The 20,797-nt window shown below is 38.5% G+C and overlaps 1 protein-coding gene across 3 annotated transcripts; it reads right to left on the bottom strand.

The window, feature by feature from the left end:
- Window positions 1-5: 5 nt before the first annotated feature.
- fam149a (family with sequence similarity 149 member A) lies at window positions 6-19,353 on the bottom strand. Of its 3 annotated transcripts, none has more exons than XM_089134836.1 (15): window positions 18,956-19,353; window positions 12,116-12,208; window positions 11,855-11,987; window positions 11,062-11,204; window positions 9,794-9,922; window positions 8,454-8,621; window positions 7,261-7,445; window positions 6,458-6,594; window positions 6,262-6,356; window positions 5,891-6,070; window positions 4,534-4,657; window positions 3,890-4,018; window positions 2,620-2,698; window positions 2,325-2,474; window positions 6-855 (listed from the first exon to the last, which is right to left on the bottom strand). In XM_089134836.1, the coding sequence occupies exons 1-15, from the start codon at window positions 19,147-19,149 to the stop codon at window positions 779-781; spliced, it is 2,016 nt and encodes a 671-aa protein (XP_088990962.1). In that variant the 5' UTR covers window positions 19,150-19,353; the 3' UTR covers window positions 6-778. The 3 variants fall into 3 exon arrangements, with proteins under 3 accessions (XP_088990962.1, XP_039505009.2, XP_039505011.2); XM_039649075.2 differs by having other exon boundaries at window positions 6,452-6,594; window positions 18,956-19,352; XM_039649077.2 differs by lacking the exons at window positions 6-855; window positions 2,325-2,474; window positions 2,620-2,698 and having other exon boundaries at window positions 3,917-4,052; window positions 6,452-6,594; window positions 18,956-19,348.
- Window positions 19,354-20,797: the final 1,444 nt, after the last annotated feature.

Here is a 20,797-nt window from a genome sequence, read left to right as displayed (position 1 = left end):
AATAATGAACAACTATCTGTCGTGATTTACTAGCACACATTCAGCTGTCTTTCTCCAATGGAAGAGGTCTGTCAACTACATTGTTAAAGATAGAAAAGCACCTTGAATGGTCTAAATTTTATTCTAGTTATCTCTTTCATCCAATTACAATCTAAAGCAAACATATTATCATTTTTTTTTTTGTGAAAGTGAGCATTGATAAAATAATTTTAAGACCAGGAAACAATATAATGTATTTTGATTATAATATTTGATTGCTGTGATATATTACTGAACATTTGCCAAATTATATAACAATCCTATTGCAAATTACTCCACCAAGGAGGAAAAGTCTAAATAAAATCTTGCTGAAATAAGTTTGGTAGGTTAAATCATTATTATCAACCATCAATGTAAAATAAATAATTAGGCTATGCATTTTGTTTTATCAACCAGTTGGCCTCTGCGGTAAAAACAAATTAATATTAAACTCGATATGCATTAACAAAAAAATGTTTGGCATTCATCCTTCAAAATGGTAAAAAAGAAAACAACAGGGATACATAAGGTAATTTGTCCCATTAGCTCCAGATTGTTCTCCAGGTCACTGTGAAAAAAAACTAAAGTCCATAAACTGAAGGCACTGCATGTGACGGTTTGTAACTGGACATATGGTGACACAAAATACATACAATAAAGTCATATTATGACAGTGATTGAATATCTGTGAGCATCAACCTGTTGCATTCATGTCTGCCCTGTTAAGTTCCTTCATTTAATTACAAAATTAACTCCCCTGCTATGGCATGACAGGCTGAAATTTCTTCCTCACATGCAATGGAAATCGGCTCAACTGTTTCCGATGATTCTGGCCACCTGAAAGCAGATTGTTATGGAGGTTTACTCAGTCTTAAAGAAATATTTTCATTATGTGAACCTCTTCTCTAGGACTTATTAAATGTGTTAATTAATCTCCAGTGTCCCAAAAGCTAAATAATGTCCATATCTTACTGACAACACACACATATTCCTTTTAATTAAAGCCCCCCTTGTCATTGCTTATTTTTCTGGTTCATTTATTTGTTGTTCTACACAGCATATGGTGTGTAGACTGAACAGTTAATTGGTTCAGGCTTTAAAGATATATTCTATATGAAATAAACATCAACAAAGGGAAATTAATTTAAACTATGTGAATTGTGAAACCAACTCTCAAAAAAAAAAAGGTTCAACTGGGTTCTATATAGAACCTGAGGGATTTTGACTCAATTTTAAAATGCCCCAATTATGCTTTTTTGAATATTATCTTTCATGCAGTGTGTAATATAGCTGTATGTGCATGTAAAATGTCTACAAAGTTTTAAAGATCAAAGTGCTTGATGAATCAGCTAAAATGAGTCGTCAGCAATTCCAGTCTCACTTCCTGTTACATATTATTGTAGCTACATGACAATGTAAAAAAATATGCATAATGCCAACCTATGGTCTTCATTGGCTGCCCATGAACAACGTCTATTTTAACCCGTATTCAGACACTGTAGTTGTAGGTGAGGCCTGGAAGAGTTTGGCTTGTGTTGTTAGTATGTCAAGAAGACACTGATTACAGCACTGTGAAAACAATTTGTATGCACTTCAAAAGGATGAGGATGCACAGCTGCACTACTTCCTGAACTTCAGCCAGCTCCTTTGCTTCCTGTCTGCCATTGTTGCACAAACTGATTATTCCAGGAGTGTCTGATTATTGTTGTTGTGACTACTGAAGTCAGGCACACCTGGATTAATCAGTTTGTCCAATAATGACAGACAGGAAACAAAGGAGCTTCAGGAAATAGTGCAGCTATGCATAAAGCCAATTAAAACAGAAAAACAAACACCATCCATTGTTCGTATCAATGTGTATCAAGAGCTCCTGAGCTCCTCCAGAGTTGAAATTTAGATATGGTAATAGGCGTTTTGTTTTCGACAGGCATTGTCCCCAGTAGAGCATTCACAACAGACTGGGCCATTTGATCAATCAGAGCACAGTAGGCTCTCTGAGGGGTTTAAACAGACTAAATCTTTGAATTAACCGTTTTCAGACTCTTTAAAAAATAGGTGATGAGCAATGTATATATGTGGACTTTATGTTAGTGTGTTTAGACCTTGGATGCATGTAAACCTATTGTAGGAGACAACCAAAATCAGAAACCTTTAAAATAGCATAATAGGGGTTATATGGTTCTATACTGTATATGAGTTGGCTGACAAAACCCTTAGACATTCTATGTAGAACCTTTTCTTCTAAGAGTGTAATAAACTGTTTCATTTAAATTAATTGAAAGATAATAAGCTAGTACCGCACTGACCAATAGAGCCGGGCAGGGGCATGTTCCCTCCTTCCCCATCAACACAGGGCAGACGCCTCCTGCTAGGTGTGGCACACTCCAAGAATCCACTAGCTGTCGAGCTGGTGATTCCCATACTGAAGCCTGTCACACCCATAGGTGTGCTCTCACCTACAGTAGGAGGCATACAGAAATAGATTTTATTGTCATCTTATTTTTTCTTAAATTACATATGTTTAAGAAGTAAAATTTTAGAAAGTAAAGCCATAGTGTGCCACTGGCCAAATCAGGAATCTACTTTGTAAAAGTGACGCACCTTTGACAAGTCCTCGACTTGTCCTCATGTTACAGGCAAAATCCATAGGTGTGAATGACCTTTTCATCGGGGTGTCGGACTGCAGAACAAAACATGGCATGGGTTACTATCTAAAAAATAGACTCTGTCCAATTTACCACCTATTTCAAGCAGTGTTACCACAGCAGTGTCAGAACCAGGAAAGTATCTACTGTATATCACTTCTTGTAGGATGTGGTGACATGTTTCTACAAAGTTGTATAGAACTCTTTTGGTATTTGGTTTTGTTTTACATTAAACTGCTGGTTGCCAATAGCAATAACTGCCTAACATCTGATACCACAATAACTACAACTGGACTTCTTTTTACAAGAAAATAGCATTTCAGTCATTCTACTTCAAAAATATCATATTTAATATACATTATGTGTTACTTGCCATAATTATTTGTATTTGAAATGTACTAGCAATTTTTAAAAATAGTTTCATAGTAAATTCTAAACCATTTCCCCCCCCAGTATAAATACTTTACTTGAAGGGGTGTGCAAAAGACTGGCATGACACATTCATAACCATGACATGACATGAATATGAAATAAGGTTAATGCATGTTTATGACAACTGTCATTAAGTGTCCTTCACTCAATAATGACATTCTGAATGCAAATATGACATTGTTTAAGATGTCTTTGTTATGCCATCTTGACACAAACCAAAACAACATAACCTGTCAGTGTCTTTGTCATGACAACTTGACATTAAATTAAGTTAAACTGTCATGTGGTTGGTTTTGACATTGGCTGTCATGAGGCCATTATCACTGTGTCTTGAATACTTTTCATGACCTCAACAATTTGTCATTAAAAAGATATATGGCTTCATGACAGCCAATGTCAAAACCAACCACCTGACAGTTTCATCTAAATGTTAACCAATAAAGCTAGGTAATTTCTGAAGTTTGATAATTAATCTGCAGTCATGTTTATGACAGGTTGTGTTGTCTTAGTAATGTCAAGTTGTCATGACAAAGACACTGACAGGTTATGATGTATTGGTTTTTGTCAAGGTGTCATAACAAAGACATATTAAACAATGTCATATTTGCATTAAAAATGACATAATTGAACGAATGACATTTAATGACAGTTGTCATAAACATGCATAAAACTTCCTTCATATTCATAACATGTGTCATGTCACATTGATGAAGATGCCATGTTAGTCTTATGCACACCCCTTCAAGTAAAGTGTTACCAAATACGGTACTATGATCATAGTTGTAGTGATTTACTCTGAATGTATGAGTAGTATTGGGCCGAGACAGAGACTCCAGCATCAGGGTGGGCTCTCTCAATGGTGGCAGATTGTTTACTGCGTGCGTGACACTGGTAGCTCCGCCTCTTATGACCCTCCCTCTAAGCTAGGAGATACAGAGAGAGATCACAGCTTTGAATCTGAAATCAAACCAAATCAGCGCAGACTGAATTTCCAATCATCCTTAAATACACATTTAATTACACAGAACTTGATGCCATATTCCTTCCAATAAAAAATAGTTTAAGATACTTTCTATAAGAGCAAAGGGCATGTTTACTATTACTAATGTCATATCAACTAGACTATGGAGGCAATATGTCCCTTTCACCCATTAAAAAATAAATAAACTGCTGCTGCTATCTGTTTACAGTGATCAAAGTCTGAACACTATTTTTAGGATTCTTTCATGAATAGAAAGTTCAAAAGAACAACATTTATTAAAAATAGAAATATTTTGAAACTTTATGAATGTCTTTGTCACTTTTGATCAATTTCATGAGTTTTTGGAAAATATAAGTATACATTTTTCTGGCCTGAAACTTTTGAGAGGTAATGTATGTATGTTATAAGACAGATCAATAGGCTGCAGGCCACTGTGACACCGGTGTGGCTTGTTACCTGCACAAGCCTAGACATAGGCGCATAGTAATCCTGCTCTGGGGACTCAGAAAGTATCTGAGGAAGCCTGTGGTTTTGAATGGCACTCACAGGGGGAGAGGGCAGGCTTTCATTCACAGTGGATCTGTGAGAAACAAACCCAAGAACACATACTTAAATTAGCAATCTGCATGTTTATTCAGTGATGGCAAGGTTAAACGTGTTACAATTAATTAGGTACAATGCAGCTTGAGGGACTAATTTAACAAACCCTTTTAAAAAGAATATTTTTGTCATTTTGCATTTCAAAAAGTCTCAGCCTGTTATAATGCGACCCCAGTAGACCTTACATTAAATAACCTGCAACAACATATTATGAAAGAGTTGCATCATGCATTAAGTTGTTACTGCAGCAAAACCTCTCATTCTTTACGTACAACTTGTGAGGATCTAAAACGATGCAAGCAGAGGTGTAGTTCACACAAAAAATGTTCTCAGAGAAACACAAAAGAAGATAAGAGTATTTCTCTCTTCAAAGGTCACCAATAAAGTGCCCATAAAAGCAAGTGTTCTATTGCCATTTGATAGTTTTTCTTTTATGACGAACAAATCTTTTTTTAACAAATCTTTATTTACAGACAGTCTTCCCTTCCATGGAGCTGTTAACTGCTGCAACTAGATCAGCGAGACAGTGAGTTAAACTTTATTTGTTAACAATTCAATTTGCAAGGCACCCTTTTATACTTCCAGGTCGCACATTAATCATTCATGCTAATGATTCACAGGCTGTCACCGGTCAATGTGATTGCCGTGATTTGATTGCAATTACAGACACCTTTCACGACTGAAGCGTTCCCCCAGAGCGCCATCGACGAAGTGCGAGTTCCAAATTTGGCCAGGATGCTGGGATTACACCCCTACTCTTTCGAAATACATCCTGAGATTTTTTGTGACCACAGAGAGTCAGGGCCTCGGTTTAACGTCTCATCCGAAGGGCGATGCTATACTGGGGCATTGGGACCCACACAGGCCACAGGGTGAGCACCCCCTGCTGGCCTCACTAACACTTCTTCCAGCAGCAACCTGGTTTTCTCAGGAGGTCTCCCATCCAAGTACTAACCAGCTTAGCTTCAGTGGGCAACCAGTCTTGGGCTACAGGGTGATACGGCTTTAAAAGTCTTGAAAAGACTTTAAATTGTGCAAATTTCATGTGAACCACTTTGACGCTATTTCTGTGTTTCTCCTTTAACATTTTAAAGCTTGCTGTTTATATTACACAGAAGAAACAAAGTCATAAAGGTTTGGAAAGACACGAGGGTGAGTAAGTGATGACAGAATCATCATTTTTGGATGAACTATCCCTTTATGCCCTTCTTACAGTCTAGGTCCTCGTAACAGTTGGCTTCCATTTCCCATAAGGCTGTGGTACATCCGAACCCTGCCACAGAGTCTGGGGAATCTGCGCTGGACTGTGGGTTTCTGTAAGAGTGTGCAGGACCCTCTCAGAGCCTGGGATTTCACACACATCAAGACGCTTGGTGCGTCATCTGGGTCATATCTTAGGAGAAGCAAAGACAGATCAAATTGTAGGCCTTCATTTGTTTTCATGTTGATTTATCTTTAGTTAATATACTTCTTAATTCTGTTTCTTATAAAATAGTTTTTAAAAATAGAATTAGCAATAGAAAAACTGTTTTGTTTAGTTTTTGTAGGGTTAGATATGAACTTTCCAAACTCCAAAAGACTTACAGGGCTCTCTCACTAAATCCCTGATGTCTCTGTTGCAGAGGCTTTGCCTGGATTGTCATAACACCATTTAAATTAATCTTGTAGGCACTAGAGTCCTGATAGAAGAAATGGCAAATTCATAACATGAGAACAAAATAACAGACAGAACCTCAACTTTGCAGCAAAGTGCATATTTCTCTTAGAATGTCACCTGTACATTATTGCTGCATGTTGACAGGAATGTGGTTCTGCTACTAGAACCTCTGGACAACAGAAGGTGAGGTCCTTTAACTGGGATCTGAGGTGAAGGCACTTGACTGTCACTCTCTAATGTTCTCCTCTGTGTTGCTCCATCTGATGCCAAAAAGAACATTAGGAATTGAGGAAAATCTCCAACAACGTATTACTCCAAAAAAACAAAAATCACATTGGGTCAAATACAGTTCATTTTGCTGATGCATCAATGAGACTGTAATTGAGTTTTCTATTATTGATCATTATTCTTTGAATATTATGATTTTTTTTCTTCTATATTTATCATATCAAAGGGGTCACTCATCTTTATCGTGGTTTCTACAAAAATAAGCACAACTGTTTTCAACATTGTATAATAAGACATATTTATTGAGCTGCAAATTATCTTAGAATAATTTCTAAAGGATTATGTGACACTGAAGACAGGAGTTATGACAGGAATTCCATCACAGGAATAAATTACATTTTAAAACATTAACATGGAAAGCAGTTATTTTAAATTGCAATAATATTTCACTGTATTACCATTTTTACTGTATTTTTGAGATAAATGCAGCCTTGGTGAGCATAAGAAACTTTTTTCAAAAATATTAAAAATCTTACCGACCCCAAAATGTTCAACACTAGTGTACATTCACGGACTAAAAGCCACAAAACTACATTTTCATTTCCAGGGGGTCTTTATGCATGCAAAAACGGTGTTCTTCACCCACCCAAGACTTATCGATCACACATGCACTATTGGTTTCAGTAATTCAGACACACCGGGGAGTTGTTTCTCCCAGTACTTATGTAAGAGCTTCTCCAGAAGACCCACCACCTCCCTCCACACGTCATCAAACAGCTCATCTGCAACAGCAACACGGATGCATGCATGAGGGGATACTGGTGGGACTCCACCCCTGGGGGCCATGGATGAAGACTTCCTCTGATCCACCTCCTCATCCTCCCTACAGTCAAAACAAGTAAAGAGCTGCAATAAATGATTGCCTTCTGACAGGATGCCTTAAACCAGTGAAGCCAGAGTCCTGATGGTTTTATTTATCAGTAAAACTGCAGAAAACATGATGTAATAACAAGGCTTTAGTATTTGTTAGTGTAGAACTTATAAGACCAGTTACTGAATATCTAAAAATTATCTAAAAAATTATATTTGTGATTCAAATACAATTTTTTAACAAAATGTCTATTTAATTTGCGGCAAATGTTCAATTTAGGCTTTTTAAGAGGCCAATAATTTGAGATGGTCCTCACTGCAGAACCCAAAATCCATTAATACAGTACATACAGTTTACCTAAACCTCCCCATCTCCGCCCCCTGATCCCTAACCCCACCTCTAATCTCCACCCCTTAGATCTGGATCCAACTCCACCCCCTGGATCTCATGTACTGCAATGAGGTGCTACTGAATAATTTAAGGAATTTGTACTTTCAAAATAAACCTACACTGAGGGATATTAGAGATTTAACGTTGTGACAACTTTCCCCAGTCTTCCCTATAATTATGGTTTGTTAATGAAGCAAAAAAGAAGCAAAAAATCACCTCTGTTGCAGTATAATAGAGGGGTATGATAGTATATGGGCCCATTTTACTGACTGTAATGACACATTTTAACAGTATACATATAAAATGTATGTACATTTATAACACTATACTTTGTATAATATTACCTTTGCATTCGATTACAAAAAACTAGTTAAAGCTACATTGAGTTTCTAATACAGTGGCTATGGGAGTGACTGTAAAATTGACATCTTTCTCTCTACCGACAGCCGTTAGCAATCTTTCTCTGTATTTTTTTTCTTTTCAGCGGGTTTTTCTTTTGCTATTTGATCAAAAACTTCAAAGAAATTTAGAAATGTGAAAAGGGTAAATTAAGTACATGATGTTGAGAACAAAAGGATTCTTGCAAAAAGGATTGTAGGCAGATTAAGTAAAAGACAACTTATGACATACATTTCTTTTCCATCATAAGCTAAAAACTCCTCTATGCTGCCCTCTGCTTCATACACCTCCTCTTCCTCAGTGAGGTAGAGTGAATGCGCAGAGAGAGGAGAGCTGGGGCTTTGGACAGACTGCTCACACCAAAGGCCTGGGGCCAGACTGCGGCCTGCTACATACAGCCTGCAGACAGAGAGAGAGAGAGAAAGAGAGAGAGGGAAATGAGGGAGGAAGCAAATCCATGCCACAGACAGCCCAGACTGATAAATGCATTGCCGGTGGACATGTTCAGTGCAGTGTCTTCAGAACATATTGCATATTTTTAATCAGGTGAGAGGCCTCATCCATAAAGGTTGGTTGTATGTGTTATATCAAATGTATAATGTATGATAGGCTTCAGTGCATATTTCAAAAAAAAATAGATAAGTGCAGTCAAGCAAAAAGAAAGAGCTAAACCCAGAAACAAATCAATAGAGTGAGCTCATTAATCAAGAGATAAAGGACACACATATTTTTTGGTAAGATAAGACTGACCTTAAAAAGTTCAGGAGTAACTCCAGCGATAAACAGAATACCGTTGTAATTGTATAATGCAAAGACATCGTTGAAGAAATGTTCTATTATATATCAGATAACATTAGATTAGGTTATTCAAAGTGTGGAGAATTTGCTTTTTTATGTTTTTAACTTATGCTCCCCAAGTCTGCATTTATTGATCAAAAATATAGTAAAACAGTAATATTATGAATTTTAAATTAACTATCGTCTTTATTTTAACATATTTTTAAAATTAATGTATTCCTATGATTGGAAAAATCGACTTTTTGCGATTATTCCTGTGATTTCTTTCAAATCAATCTTACTGACTGCAAACTTTTGAACAGTAGTGCATCAAACTATTTTCTTTAAATTAATTAATTGAGTTTATGACACCTGGCTAGATGTCAAAGCATTTCATACGAAAAAGCCATAAACAGACAGAAAGTAATCAAATACAGTTGCTAGAAAACAAATAGCTGAGGTTTCTTTTGTTCCCAGATAAGTTTTACAGGTTGTTTGAAACCATCTACACTGGCCCTCAGTCGGACAGACCTCCATCATTGCTGTGCTTAATGCCCAGTATGGGCACTCAAGTGGACAACCACTTGTCAACCACTTATCAACAGTGTAGTACTAGATCCTCATTTAAATCACAATTTCATTCATTCTTTTTTCAAAGAGAAACATATTTGTATAGTTGAATCCTTCTCAGAGCTGTTATTTTCTTGAACTAAAAAAATAAACAATTAAACATTAAATCTAACCTATGTGTTTTTGTAATTTTAACTGTTATTTAATTTTATTTAAAGGCTTACTCGCTATGGTCTTCCCTCTTGTCCAGACAGGTGGGTGTGGAGAAGGAATAGGTTCTGGCACTGGACTCATGTCTGCAGATGTACTGAACACCCTCCTGTTTGGGGGGCTCCAACTGGTTTCCTAAAATTCTGTGGTCAAGGATGCAACAAAACAAGACTGTATCAGTTAGCAGGGCTGTGCAATTGCTGTATAATGTATTATAGACCATTTCACAAGATGGAAACAACACTGGTCCAGAAGCACTTCCTGTTTCAGTTTGTAGCTGTTTTCTTTATTTCACATGTAAAGAAAACATCTTAAAGATGTTTGTTTAACTTTTTGATTCAGTTTTAAATGTTCTGTTGGTTGTTTTTTTATCCCAGCTTTTATGTAGTGTTAAAAAACTGAAACAGGAAGTGCTTCTGGACCAGTGTTGTTTACATCTTGTGAAATGGTCTATAAATGTTTATTTGGAAATTGTCTTCGAGTAGCACAATAATTTGGTGATAGTGACACCTACAGGTGAACAATGGGTAGTGTTGGTTTGAACCATATAGCCACAGTAGCTGTGTGAATGTCAGAATGCACATGGACAATGAGATGTCTGATCGGAAAGAATATTTGCTTAAAATATCTCCAAATGTCTCCTGGAATTCTGATTAGAAGGGGCACACGTTATGTTGTTTGTTTTTTAGATTTCATCTGTTAATTTATAAGTTAAATGCACTAGCTGTGTGATTCAATAAGCTGTGGACTTGGCTAAACTGTGCCTTGGAAAATGCATTCGCCCATTATTCATGTAAATTTATTTATCTTCAATTTTCACAGTGTCGTAATAGTGTCAAGATGGTATGATGGCGGCGGTGCTGACCCTTTGTGAAAGAAGATGTTAAACATTAAAAGATCTGTTGAAGCATGATTTTTCTAATCAAAAGAAAATGCTCAGGAGCCGTTATAATGTGATAGTGCTTATGTACAGCAAAAATGTTTCACATGATTCACTGACTCCATAACAACACCATTTGATTCCTTGATGAATTAATCAGTTGAATGTATGATTCAGTGAGTGACCCATAAAAACAGTAACTTTTCACCATTTACTCAATATAGAACACATGTAAACTGATTTTTTTTTTTCAGGATTATATGATGAATATAATTTTGAATAGAAAGCATTTTCTTTAATTAAATTTATTAACCTTAAAAAAAACTAACATTGCCAAACCCTTTTAGCCTAAGAGCAGTCAAAATTCTCACACAAATCTATCTTTGCTCAAAGGAGCTGTACCTGAGATGGGGGGTGTGTCCATTCCACTCCTCACACTCCTCCTGCAGGGACTCTGAGGGGCTGCTTACGCTCCTCTCATACAGGAGCTCATCCACAGAGTTAAAGAGCTGACGCACACGCTGAGTATTTGCCCGCTCAAATTCCTGCATGCAAGGAAAAAAACAAAAAAACACTAAAACATTCAATACACAGATGAGGAGATAATAATCAAAAATAACAGACAATATTTTTCCAATAGTTTATTACCTGGAACATTTTACTGACAATAAATAGCAGTGTTGAATGCTATTCAGAAATTAATTGAGAATTCAATTTACATTCAAATTCAATTAACTAATTTCAACTGAGGTAGCAAACAGGATACATAAATCTAATAGTAATTTAAATTAAAATGGAATAAATTAACTCTATCACTATATATATTTAATCTGTACATGGATAATTTATATATGGAGCTAAAGGGCTGTAGAACTGGATGCTTGTTGGAGGATATGCTTTATGCTGATGATTTGGTGATACTGTCTCCCTCCAGTGGTGGCCTGCAGCAACTTCTTGGAATATGTTCTCAATACGGACTAATGTTTGATATAAAATTTAACTCAATGAAGAGTGTGGTAATGATCGTCAGAACCTGGGAGGATATGAAATGTGTCTATCCTTCTTTCCTAATATGCAGGTGAACCACTAGAGGTGGTAAAGAAAGTTAATTGAATGGGAGTTGATTCTAAAATTGTGAATGTTGCCCAACCCTGATGAAAAAAAAAAACATCTGGAAGAAGAACAGAGGCATTACATCATATCTCCAGGAACAGATGGAGCTGTGGTCTGTGGAGAGACCGGGGCCAGTGCCTGGGCTGCCGGAGCGGGAGGGGAGGTGACTCACTGGGGTAGTGCCACCGGCAGATGACTGACCACATGACGAGATACTACCAAAGAAGAAATGAGGCATTATTTAAGGACTCTGTTTTCTACTTTAAAATGTCATTAATATTGTAGAGCTAAAACCTTACAATAAGTACTGAATATTCTGAAATTAAAATAATGATTGTATTACCTGAGGCCACAGCTTGAGACCCTGTTGACTCCTCTGCTGAAGGGGGCAGGTACAGCATTAATGCTTTTGCTAGGTTCGTTGAGCAGCTTTTTCCTAATACATGATATGGGAATAAGAATGAAGATGGATATACAGTTAATGAAAACAGATCCATTTATGACTTGTACAGAACACGTGCTGAAATGATACATTCAGAGGCATTTATTAACTGAAAAGCACAATAAGCATTCTTTGGTTAACATGCTAAACTTGATTTAAAACTATTTTAAAATGGATTCTGATTGTTGTTTCATGATAGCAACATTAAATATATATATATTTTTTGTCTTTTAGCAGTACTATTTAAAACGAACTAATCAAGGCAAAGAGCTAAAACAGCTTTTGCTCTGAAGGGCATATCCACCTGCAGGTACAGTATAAGAGGGTCACATGATGCTGTCGCCTTCAAGCTTTCACTCTGTCTCAAACTGCCTCTAATCTATCAGACAATTATGTCATGAATAATTTAAACAGTACAAGATCAAAGTACAATATACAGGCATGCTGGAGTGTCACATTTATCACTATGACAACAAGAAGCTTTATCTGGAAATGTTATACAGTAAAATAAAAAACAGAACCCACAATTAAAAAAAAAAACATGTCATGTATGTGACAGCAATATGTCACATACTGTGTACATGACAATTGTAATGGGATTATTGAAGTTGCATATTTTGTCCAAGTGACCATGTTAATGTATCAAACTTATATCAAAGTTCAAATAATGTATAACGTTATGACACATTTGTGATTGTTCTTTTAAAAATGCTACAACGTCACAAACAACTTACCCAATTACAATGAGTCCAGCATGTCTGTCATGGCACACTGTCCTGTAGCTGTCTGGGTAGTAAGAGAGTACAGGAGGCACATGTAGGGTGGCCAAAGATGTGGCCCACCCAAAGCCCAGTGCACTGTGCATGGGTAAATTACTCCTAGTGGTACCCAGCCAAATAGCTTAAAGAAAAAACAGCAACATTCACACTTTCAGATCAGCCATCAGAAATGTGTGACTTCTTGTTTCCCCTGCAGGTCAACATGAATGTCCTTGTCGTCCTCCCGCCCAGTGCAGAGGTTCCTCTGATCTGTTCATTCAGCTCCATCAAGGGAGTGTTTGGACACGCTACAGTGGCACAGCACAGGTGCTTGAATGTCCCCACCCTCCCCTGGATGACTCATAGGTGTACACTACACACCTTACCATCCATTACAGAGGACTTTTTCTTTTTCCGTAAGATTTTTAAATGGAGAAAATCATTCTCTAGAAACCCTTGGAAAATGTTTATAGGAATAAGACATCCAAGATTACATGTTTAAGGATATATATATATATATATATATACACTCACCGGCCACTTTATTAGGTACCCCATGCTAGAAACGGGTTGCCTTCAGAACTGCCTCAATTCTTCGTGGCATAGATTCAACAAGGTGCTGGAAGCATTCCTCAGGGAGTTTGGTCCATATTGACATGATGGCATCACACAGTTGCCGCAGATTTGTCGGCTGCACATCCATGATGCGAATCTCCCGTTCCACCACATCCCAAAGATGCTCTATTGGATTGAGATCTGGTGACTGTGGAGGCCATTTGAGTACAGCGAACTCATTGTCATGTTCAAGAAACCAGTCTGAGATGATTCCAGCTTTATGACATGGTGCATTATCCTGCTGAAAGTAGCCATCAGAAGTTGGGTACATTGTGGTCATAAAGGGATGGACATGGTCAGCAACAATACTCAGGTAGGCTGTGGCGTTGCAACGATGCTCAATTGGTACCAAGGGGCCCAAAGAGTGCCAAGAAAATATTCCCCACACCATGACACCACCACCACCACCAGCCTGAACCGTTGATACAAGGCAGGATGGATCCATGCTTTCATGTTGTAGACGCCAAATTCTGACCCTACCATCTTAATGTCGCAGCAGAAATCGAGACTCATCAGACCAGGCAACGTTTTTCCAATCTTCTATTGTATATCTATCTATATCTTCTATCTATATCTTCCAATCTTCTATTGAGCTTGTGCAAATTGTAGCCTCAGTTTCCTGTTCTTAGCTGAAAGGAGTGGCACCCGGTGTGGTCTTCTGCTGCTGTAGCCCATCTGCCTCAAAGTTCGACGTACTGTGCGTTCAGAGATGCTCTTCTGCCCACCTTGGTTGTAACGGGTGGTTATTTGAGTCACTGTTGCCCTTCTATCAGCTCGAACCAGTCTGGCCATTCTCCTCTGACCTCTGGCATCAACAAGGCATTTCCGCCCACAGAACTGCCGCTCACTGGATGTTTTTTCTTTTTCGGACCATTCTCTGTAAACCCTAGAGATGGTTGTGCGTGAAAATCCCAGTAGATTAGCAGTTTCTGAAATACTCAGACCAGCCCTTCTGGCACCAACAATCATGCCACGTTCAAAGTCACTCAAATCACCTTTCTTCCCCATACTGATGCTCGGTTTGAACTGCAGGAGATTGTCTTGACCATGTCTACATGCCTAAATGCACTGAGTTGCCGCCATGTGATTGGCTGCTTAGAAATTAAGTGTTAACGAGCAGTTGGACAGGTGTACCTAATAAAGTGGCCGGTGAGTGTATATATGTGGAATGATGGAAAAGTAGAGGAATGATGATACAGATGCTGAATAAGCTCCTCCCACTGAAAGAAAGGCTATTGGTATGCAGTGATAGCTTATTTTGTATCACACTGCATCACACTGGTTCCCTCAGAAAAAAACCCTATTGGATTGTAACCTTTGAATTATAGCAAAAAATAAAATCTGTGATCAACAAAACTTTATGATATGATACGTTAGAGGGGGCGAGCATCCCTCAGGAAAGTGCTCACTGGGACCATCTGCGCCCCGGCATGAAGGCGGGGTTGGCAGAACAGGCCCCTGAGGGAACTGAGGAAGAACGGGCACCATAAAAAGAGGTGAACACCTATCTCCCTCGTGGGGATCACCCTCAGTGTCCTGAGCCCTGAGGTGACAGGACTTCTAACCCCAAAACCTACATAGCCAATATAATTGTCCTCAAATCAGTTCTACTGCCCAAAAGCTTTGGCTGAGAGTGTTCTGCCTGTTCTGCCAACCCCGCCTTCTTGCCGGGTTGGCAGAATGGGCCCCTGAGGGCACAGAGGAAGAATGGGCAACGTAAAAAGAGGTGAACACCTTTCTCCCTCAGTGGGAGAAAAGTGAAAGGTCAAAGGAGAAAGGGACCTTTCTCCCTCAGTGGGAGAAAGGTCTGCACCCCAGCATGAAGGCGGTGTTGGCAGAGCAGGCCCCTGAGGGCACTGAGGAAGAACGGGCACCGTAAAAAGAGGTGAACACCTTTCTCCCCCGTGGGGCTCACCCTCAGTGTCCTGAGCCCCGAGGTGACAGGACTTCTTAGCCGAAACCTACATAGCCAATATAATTGTCCTCAAAACAGTTCTACTGCACAAAAGCTTTGGCTGAGAGTGCAGCGTCTGGTCCCACTGTCCAGCAGGGGGAGCGTGAGACGCGATACTCTGCTTTTTTTCGGGGTGCTTTATAGTTTCCTGGTCTACGACGTCACCCGCCTATGACGTTCCGTCTCTCCATTGGACTGATTCCATATGTGCTTCATGACGCACAACGCAGGGGCATTCCCACAGCGTTCGACACAGCTAGAAGTTCCCTTGAAAGGGAAATAAAAATGGCTAGTTAATACCACTAATAAGGCTCAAAATAGCCCCACACTAACACACTGACCTAATGAGGCATATACTGTATGCAAACCGAAGCATTGAGAATGTTGTAAGTGTACAGACACTTTAATAAGAAGATATTTTTTAAAGACAGTCCACTTTGCGTTTACAGGCAGGAGGCATCTTTGCAAAACAGTCTCGACCAGTCGAACCACAAATGCTGTGACAAGTGAGCTTGTCGATCGGAATTAAGTTCGTGAAATCTAATTACATGGAAATGCATGAATTATATTAAGTCTGCACTGTCTGAGGAAAATGAGGTAATGAAAGTTGCAAATCTATAGGCTATTGCAATAATGCCGTATAATGCCCTTTATTTCTCTTAAAGGTTAACGAAGAAGATAACAAGAGCACTCTGTGCATATAGGAGCACAAACTGACACCACAGCTACAGAAGAAGTAGCACAGAGAAAGGGGAAAACTAATTAGCAGCGGGTGAGGGCTTCAACGGTTGGCAGGGGTCAACAAGGAAGCCCAGCATCAGTGGCGGCTCATGTTTCTCTCACAGAGCAAACAGCAAATAATTTCAGCAGGTTGAACGCCAGGGCCTAATGAAACATGCATGACCAGCATGGCAGCAGAAAGCCTCAGCTGACTGACATGGATTCTTTCTCATGTCTGCCTTTTAGCAGCAAGCACAACGGGACAGTGATTTTACTCAGTACAAGCCTGTCAAATGTTACACCTTTTCAGAGTTCGGACAAAACGTCAAACCTTGTCACTTTTTGCATATGGTATACAAAAGTCAGCAGCACAGGGGATTATGTTAGATTTTGGCATCACAAGAACTGCAATGATCAAACTAATCAATCAATCAATATATTGTAGGCAATTTCATTAACCATAATATAAATAAATAAATAAATAAATAATAAACTTGTATGTGCTTTGGGGAAGAGTGAAGTGTAACTATAAAACAAATACTTCAGTTGCGTATTGGTATTTAAAGTCCCCATGAACTGGAAGTTGCAAACAAATTTCTCAAGTGTTGTGACATATTTCCGAGAAAAACGGAATACTAAAAGAGGCAAAATAGTGGGTGTGGATTACTGGATTTTTCCCAACTAGCACCTGATTAAATCTAGAAAAGTAGGTGTAACACTAATTGGAATTATAACACAATTTTTATTTGCTATTACTGCTGCAATCTTAACCATTACGGTAGTAACCTGCATGTAACTCACTAACCCAATGAGTGCCGTAACCAAAAATGCCCCTCCTCGCCATCTTTCCTTTCACATGCTGTCAATGCTCGCAAAAAGGAGCGTGGTTACAGATGTTAAGCAGACACCCAAACTCTCAAACCTACGTCATCAGGGAAGGTCCTCCAATGCAGAGGGGAGGGGAATTTTCAGATTTTGATAATACGCAGCCAAAACATTTTTTTTGCGTGGATTGACTAGCATGGATGAATTGTTCACCACAAACGATCAATTTAGGCAAACAAAGTAAGTATGGTCAATTTTAAATTCATGGGGACTTTTACCACACATAAAAACACAGTATGTATTCTTAAACTATTCTTAAAGCTACAGTCCGCAGTTTTTCCTCTTTGTTGCCATCTCTGTTTGAAATCTGTAATTGCAGTCATTCGCGGAATTATAAACTTTACGTGAGTTTTTACTTCAACACCCTCGACACGACAGCGCGGATGAACACAATGTTTGAGGAGAGTGTGGAGCTGTCAATCACTGCCCTGTGGATACTTGCATTCAGAATCACAGATTATTCTTTTTTGAAAGTATGACAAAATAATCCTTTTCACCAGGAAATGTCATCTAAACAAGTAACATCCACTATTGTTCTGGTTCTGACATTGCAGTAAATCGCGCTCATTAAATCTAAAAATCACTTATCATTCACGCAAAACCATACAAATTGTACTTAGTTCTCAAATTGTTAATGTTAACAACGTCAGCATTGCGTGACTATGTAATGTCCTGCCGGGCGATATGCATCCTTGTTTTCGCATGGGTCTGGTTGCAGTCTCTTTTTTCTGTACCACACCGAAGTCGAGCGAAGTCTTTTGCATTTACAACGGGTGAATCTCTAGTTGTCACTGATGATTGTCGTTTGAACCTTTCTGGATCCGCCATCAAGTGCTGTGGGAAAAGGCTATAAATCTCCACCTCCAACATCCTCACATGCAATATAGCTTTAACCAAGACTCCTTGTAAACTCGCAAACCCACGGAAATCCACCAGTACCACTGGAATTGAAAACATTATTACAAGCTTACCGCTTTGAATCGAGCTAAGGCAAGCACATATTTTGAATACTTGTTTTCTCAAATATGTATTTTGGATCATTTTTAACCCCCCAAAAAAGCTATATGGACTGCAGCTTTAGACACAACACAACAGTGACACAACAGACACAACAGTGCTCAGTTTCACTCATTAAACAATTTGCAAGGCTTATAGGCCTAATTCCATTTGTCTTATATCCAGAATACAGTGTCTGAAAGGTGAAAGGCAGTAGCCCTTTTATATCTTTATTTTTTTTTTATATAAAACTGCATTGAAGGAAAGATACACATTTGCCTTCCCCTCTTCTTCTTCTTATTTTTTTTTTTTTTTTTTTATAAAGATCAGCTCTAGAGAGGGATTTAAGTAGTAACTAAATGCTGGTGTAGATTGAGCAATTAGATATGCTCGTGCCAGAGGAAAGACTATACCCTGATTCGATGACATTAGTCTTATATTAATTAGTTATCAAGTAGTGAGCACAATTCAATTAAACATTGAAGGTCTTGCCATGAAAGAACACAGTCTTGACTATTTTCTAAGTTTTAATGTACTTATAGCAGCACTAAATAACAGTGTTAACGACGTTAACGTAACCCCTTACGTTATTCCTCAAGTAAGTTGACGTGAAATTAGCTAGCTAACTTGTGTTGCTGTTAGCTAGACATAACTTAACCTAGACAGACAGAAAACCCCAATATACCTAAACTTGAATAACAAAGAAATTCTAAAATATTATTCTCAAAGAATCTACAGGTTATTGTTCTAAAACTTGAATGAATGTTTGACACACATGTATGATGTAGACGAAAGAGAAGGCACTTAACTTACTTCATGTCAACACTCTCTCGAGCCGGACTCATATTGTCCTGAGATCTTCTTGTCCTCTTCCATTGAAGTCTTCGCTCCGAGTCTAGCGGGGACTTTTCGAAGCCACAGTGATAAATTCTGTCCGGAAAGTCATGCTGGTACTTCGGTCCGGTAGAGCCGCCGCTTGGCTCAATGCGCTCTATTGTCACCTGCATTAATGACTGTGACTCACAGCTTCACCGCGCTGATAGCGAGAGCTGCGCGCGCTCCTCGTAGACTATTAGACAAAGCAGGTGGCAAGCTGTCACTCACCGAACGAGACGCTGTATCTGTCATTAATATATCTCCAGCATTAACTACATTTCGAATTTTGGGGAGGCTGATTAAGACTCGACGGAAGTCAAACACTAGGTTGAGGGGTAGGCCTACTCAGAAGTGAACTCTTTAACAGACCTAGCTACGCGTCGTAATTAAAACAAAACGTTTAGTTGGCTCGCGCAAGAGAATTATGCTGCAGGATTCCTTTCTAGTGCTTTCGGACTAGAAAGGAAAATTTCGTTCCGAACGATACATCAACAAAACACAATGAATATTGTAATTATTTAACATTTATTATTATTTTATTCGTCACGGACACGATTTATAGGCCTAATTAAAGATCAACATAAAAAGTAAAACCAGTTTAATTAAGCTCTGGCCTAGTCTTGAAATTAAATTATACGTAGCAGCCTATAATAGTAAAACAGTTATTTACTATTTTTTATATTGTTATTGCCTAATTACTAAAAATAAATATAAACAACAGATGCAAAATAAACTTTGAAATACATCAAGAATGCTATCACCTATAGGTGCAATTTACACGTTGAACACTAGATGAAGCCATAGAACAGCATATGTTAGTGTTGCTTTGAGGTTTGCTCTTAGCCGGGCTCACAACAAGTTATCTTCTTTTTCTTCTTCTTCTTCTTCTTTTTTTCTAAATAATTCAACGTGTTTCCAATATTTGGAAACATTCAACGGCTTCAATAGCAAAAGACCCATTAGGAAAGAGTTGGCTATTTCGCATGACCTCCTGGGATTTTGCTTCATTGGGCTTCTGGATGAATAAATTAGCTTTGAGAAAAGGGGACATGTCTTTACAAATAAAAACCTATAGAGATATGGACTGCACTGTATAAATCCTGTATCTGCCATTATCTCTTGATTAAAGGGCTAATAGTCCATATTTTCTGCTATATTGAAAGCTTATAGGGAAAAGAAATTGAAGTAATATGAGGGACAAAACACCAGCTGTTATGGAATATATCAGTGAATTAAAACTATTATGACTCATTTGTTTCTCTGTGGAGCAACAACAATCACCGCGGTTTTAATTCACTGATCCGTGGCGTCGATTCCTTTGAGGGTCAACACTGAGCCAATGTGCTTATGGTGCTTCAGTGGCAAGTTTATTTATGAAAAGTGCATATAAATAGTGCAAGAGGATACTGTGTGGTCAGGGTCATTAGGTCGTGGGGCTGTGAATCCTAGGAGGTGGAGAGATGAATAGCTGGCGTCGTCTTGGGAGGGCCAGTGATGAGAGGTACTGAAAGGTCATGTTGAAAGTGATACACTCATAATTCAAGCCCCCCGGTCACCCTCCAATCACACTGTCCCCTCCCTTAAGGTGCCGCCAGTCCTAGCTTTACGTCTTTGTTAAGACTTTTCAGTGGCCAGAGGAGGAATGTCTCGAGAGTCCACTCAGACTCAACTGATTCACTTTCCATCCTTAAATGTGTTGGGCTGATGACAGAAATAGCAAGGTTTGCTTGTGAAAGACGTGATTTCAAATGGATTTAATGTGCAGCAAAGTAGTTTTAT

Source organism: Pimephales promelas, chromosome 9 (genome assembly GCF_988280905.1).
Source record: "Pimephales promelas chromosome 9, fPimPro1.hap1.1, whole genome shotgun sequence".
Classification (NCBI taxonomy): domain Eukaryota; kingdom Metazoa; phylum Chordata; class Actinopteri; order Cypriniformes; family Leuciscidae; genus Pimephales; species Pimephales promelas.
Note: the sequence above shows the minus strand (reverse complement) of the source record. Positions and strands in the feature narration are given on the sequence as shown.

Coding starts and splice junctions, on each gene's coding strand:
- fam149a (XM_039649075.2), bottom strand. CDS start 19,149: ATGCAGGTGACAATAGAGCGCATTGAGCCAAGCGGCGGCTCTACCGGA. Junction 11,988..12,115: donor GTCTCAAGCTGTGGCCTCAG/GTAATACAATCA, acceptor CTTCTTTGGTAG/TATCTCGTCATGTGGTCAGT. Junction 4,019..4,533: donor CTATGTCTAGGCTTGTGCAG/GTAACAAGCCAC, acceptor TGTATCTCCTAG/CTTAGAGGGAGGGTCATAAG.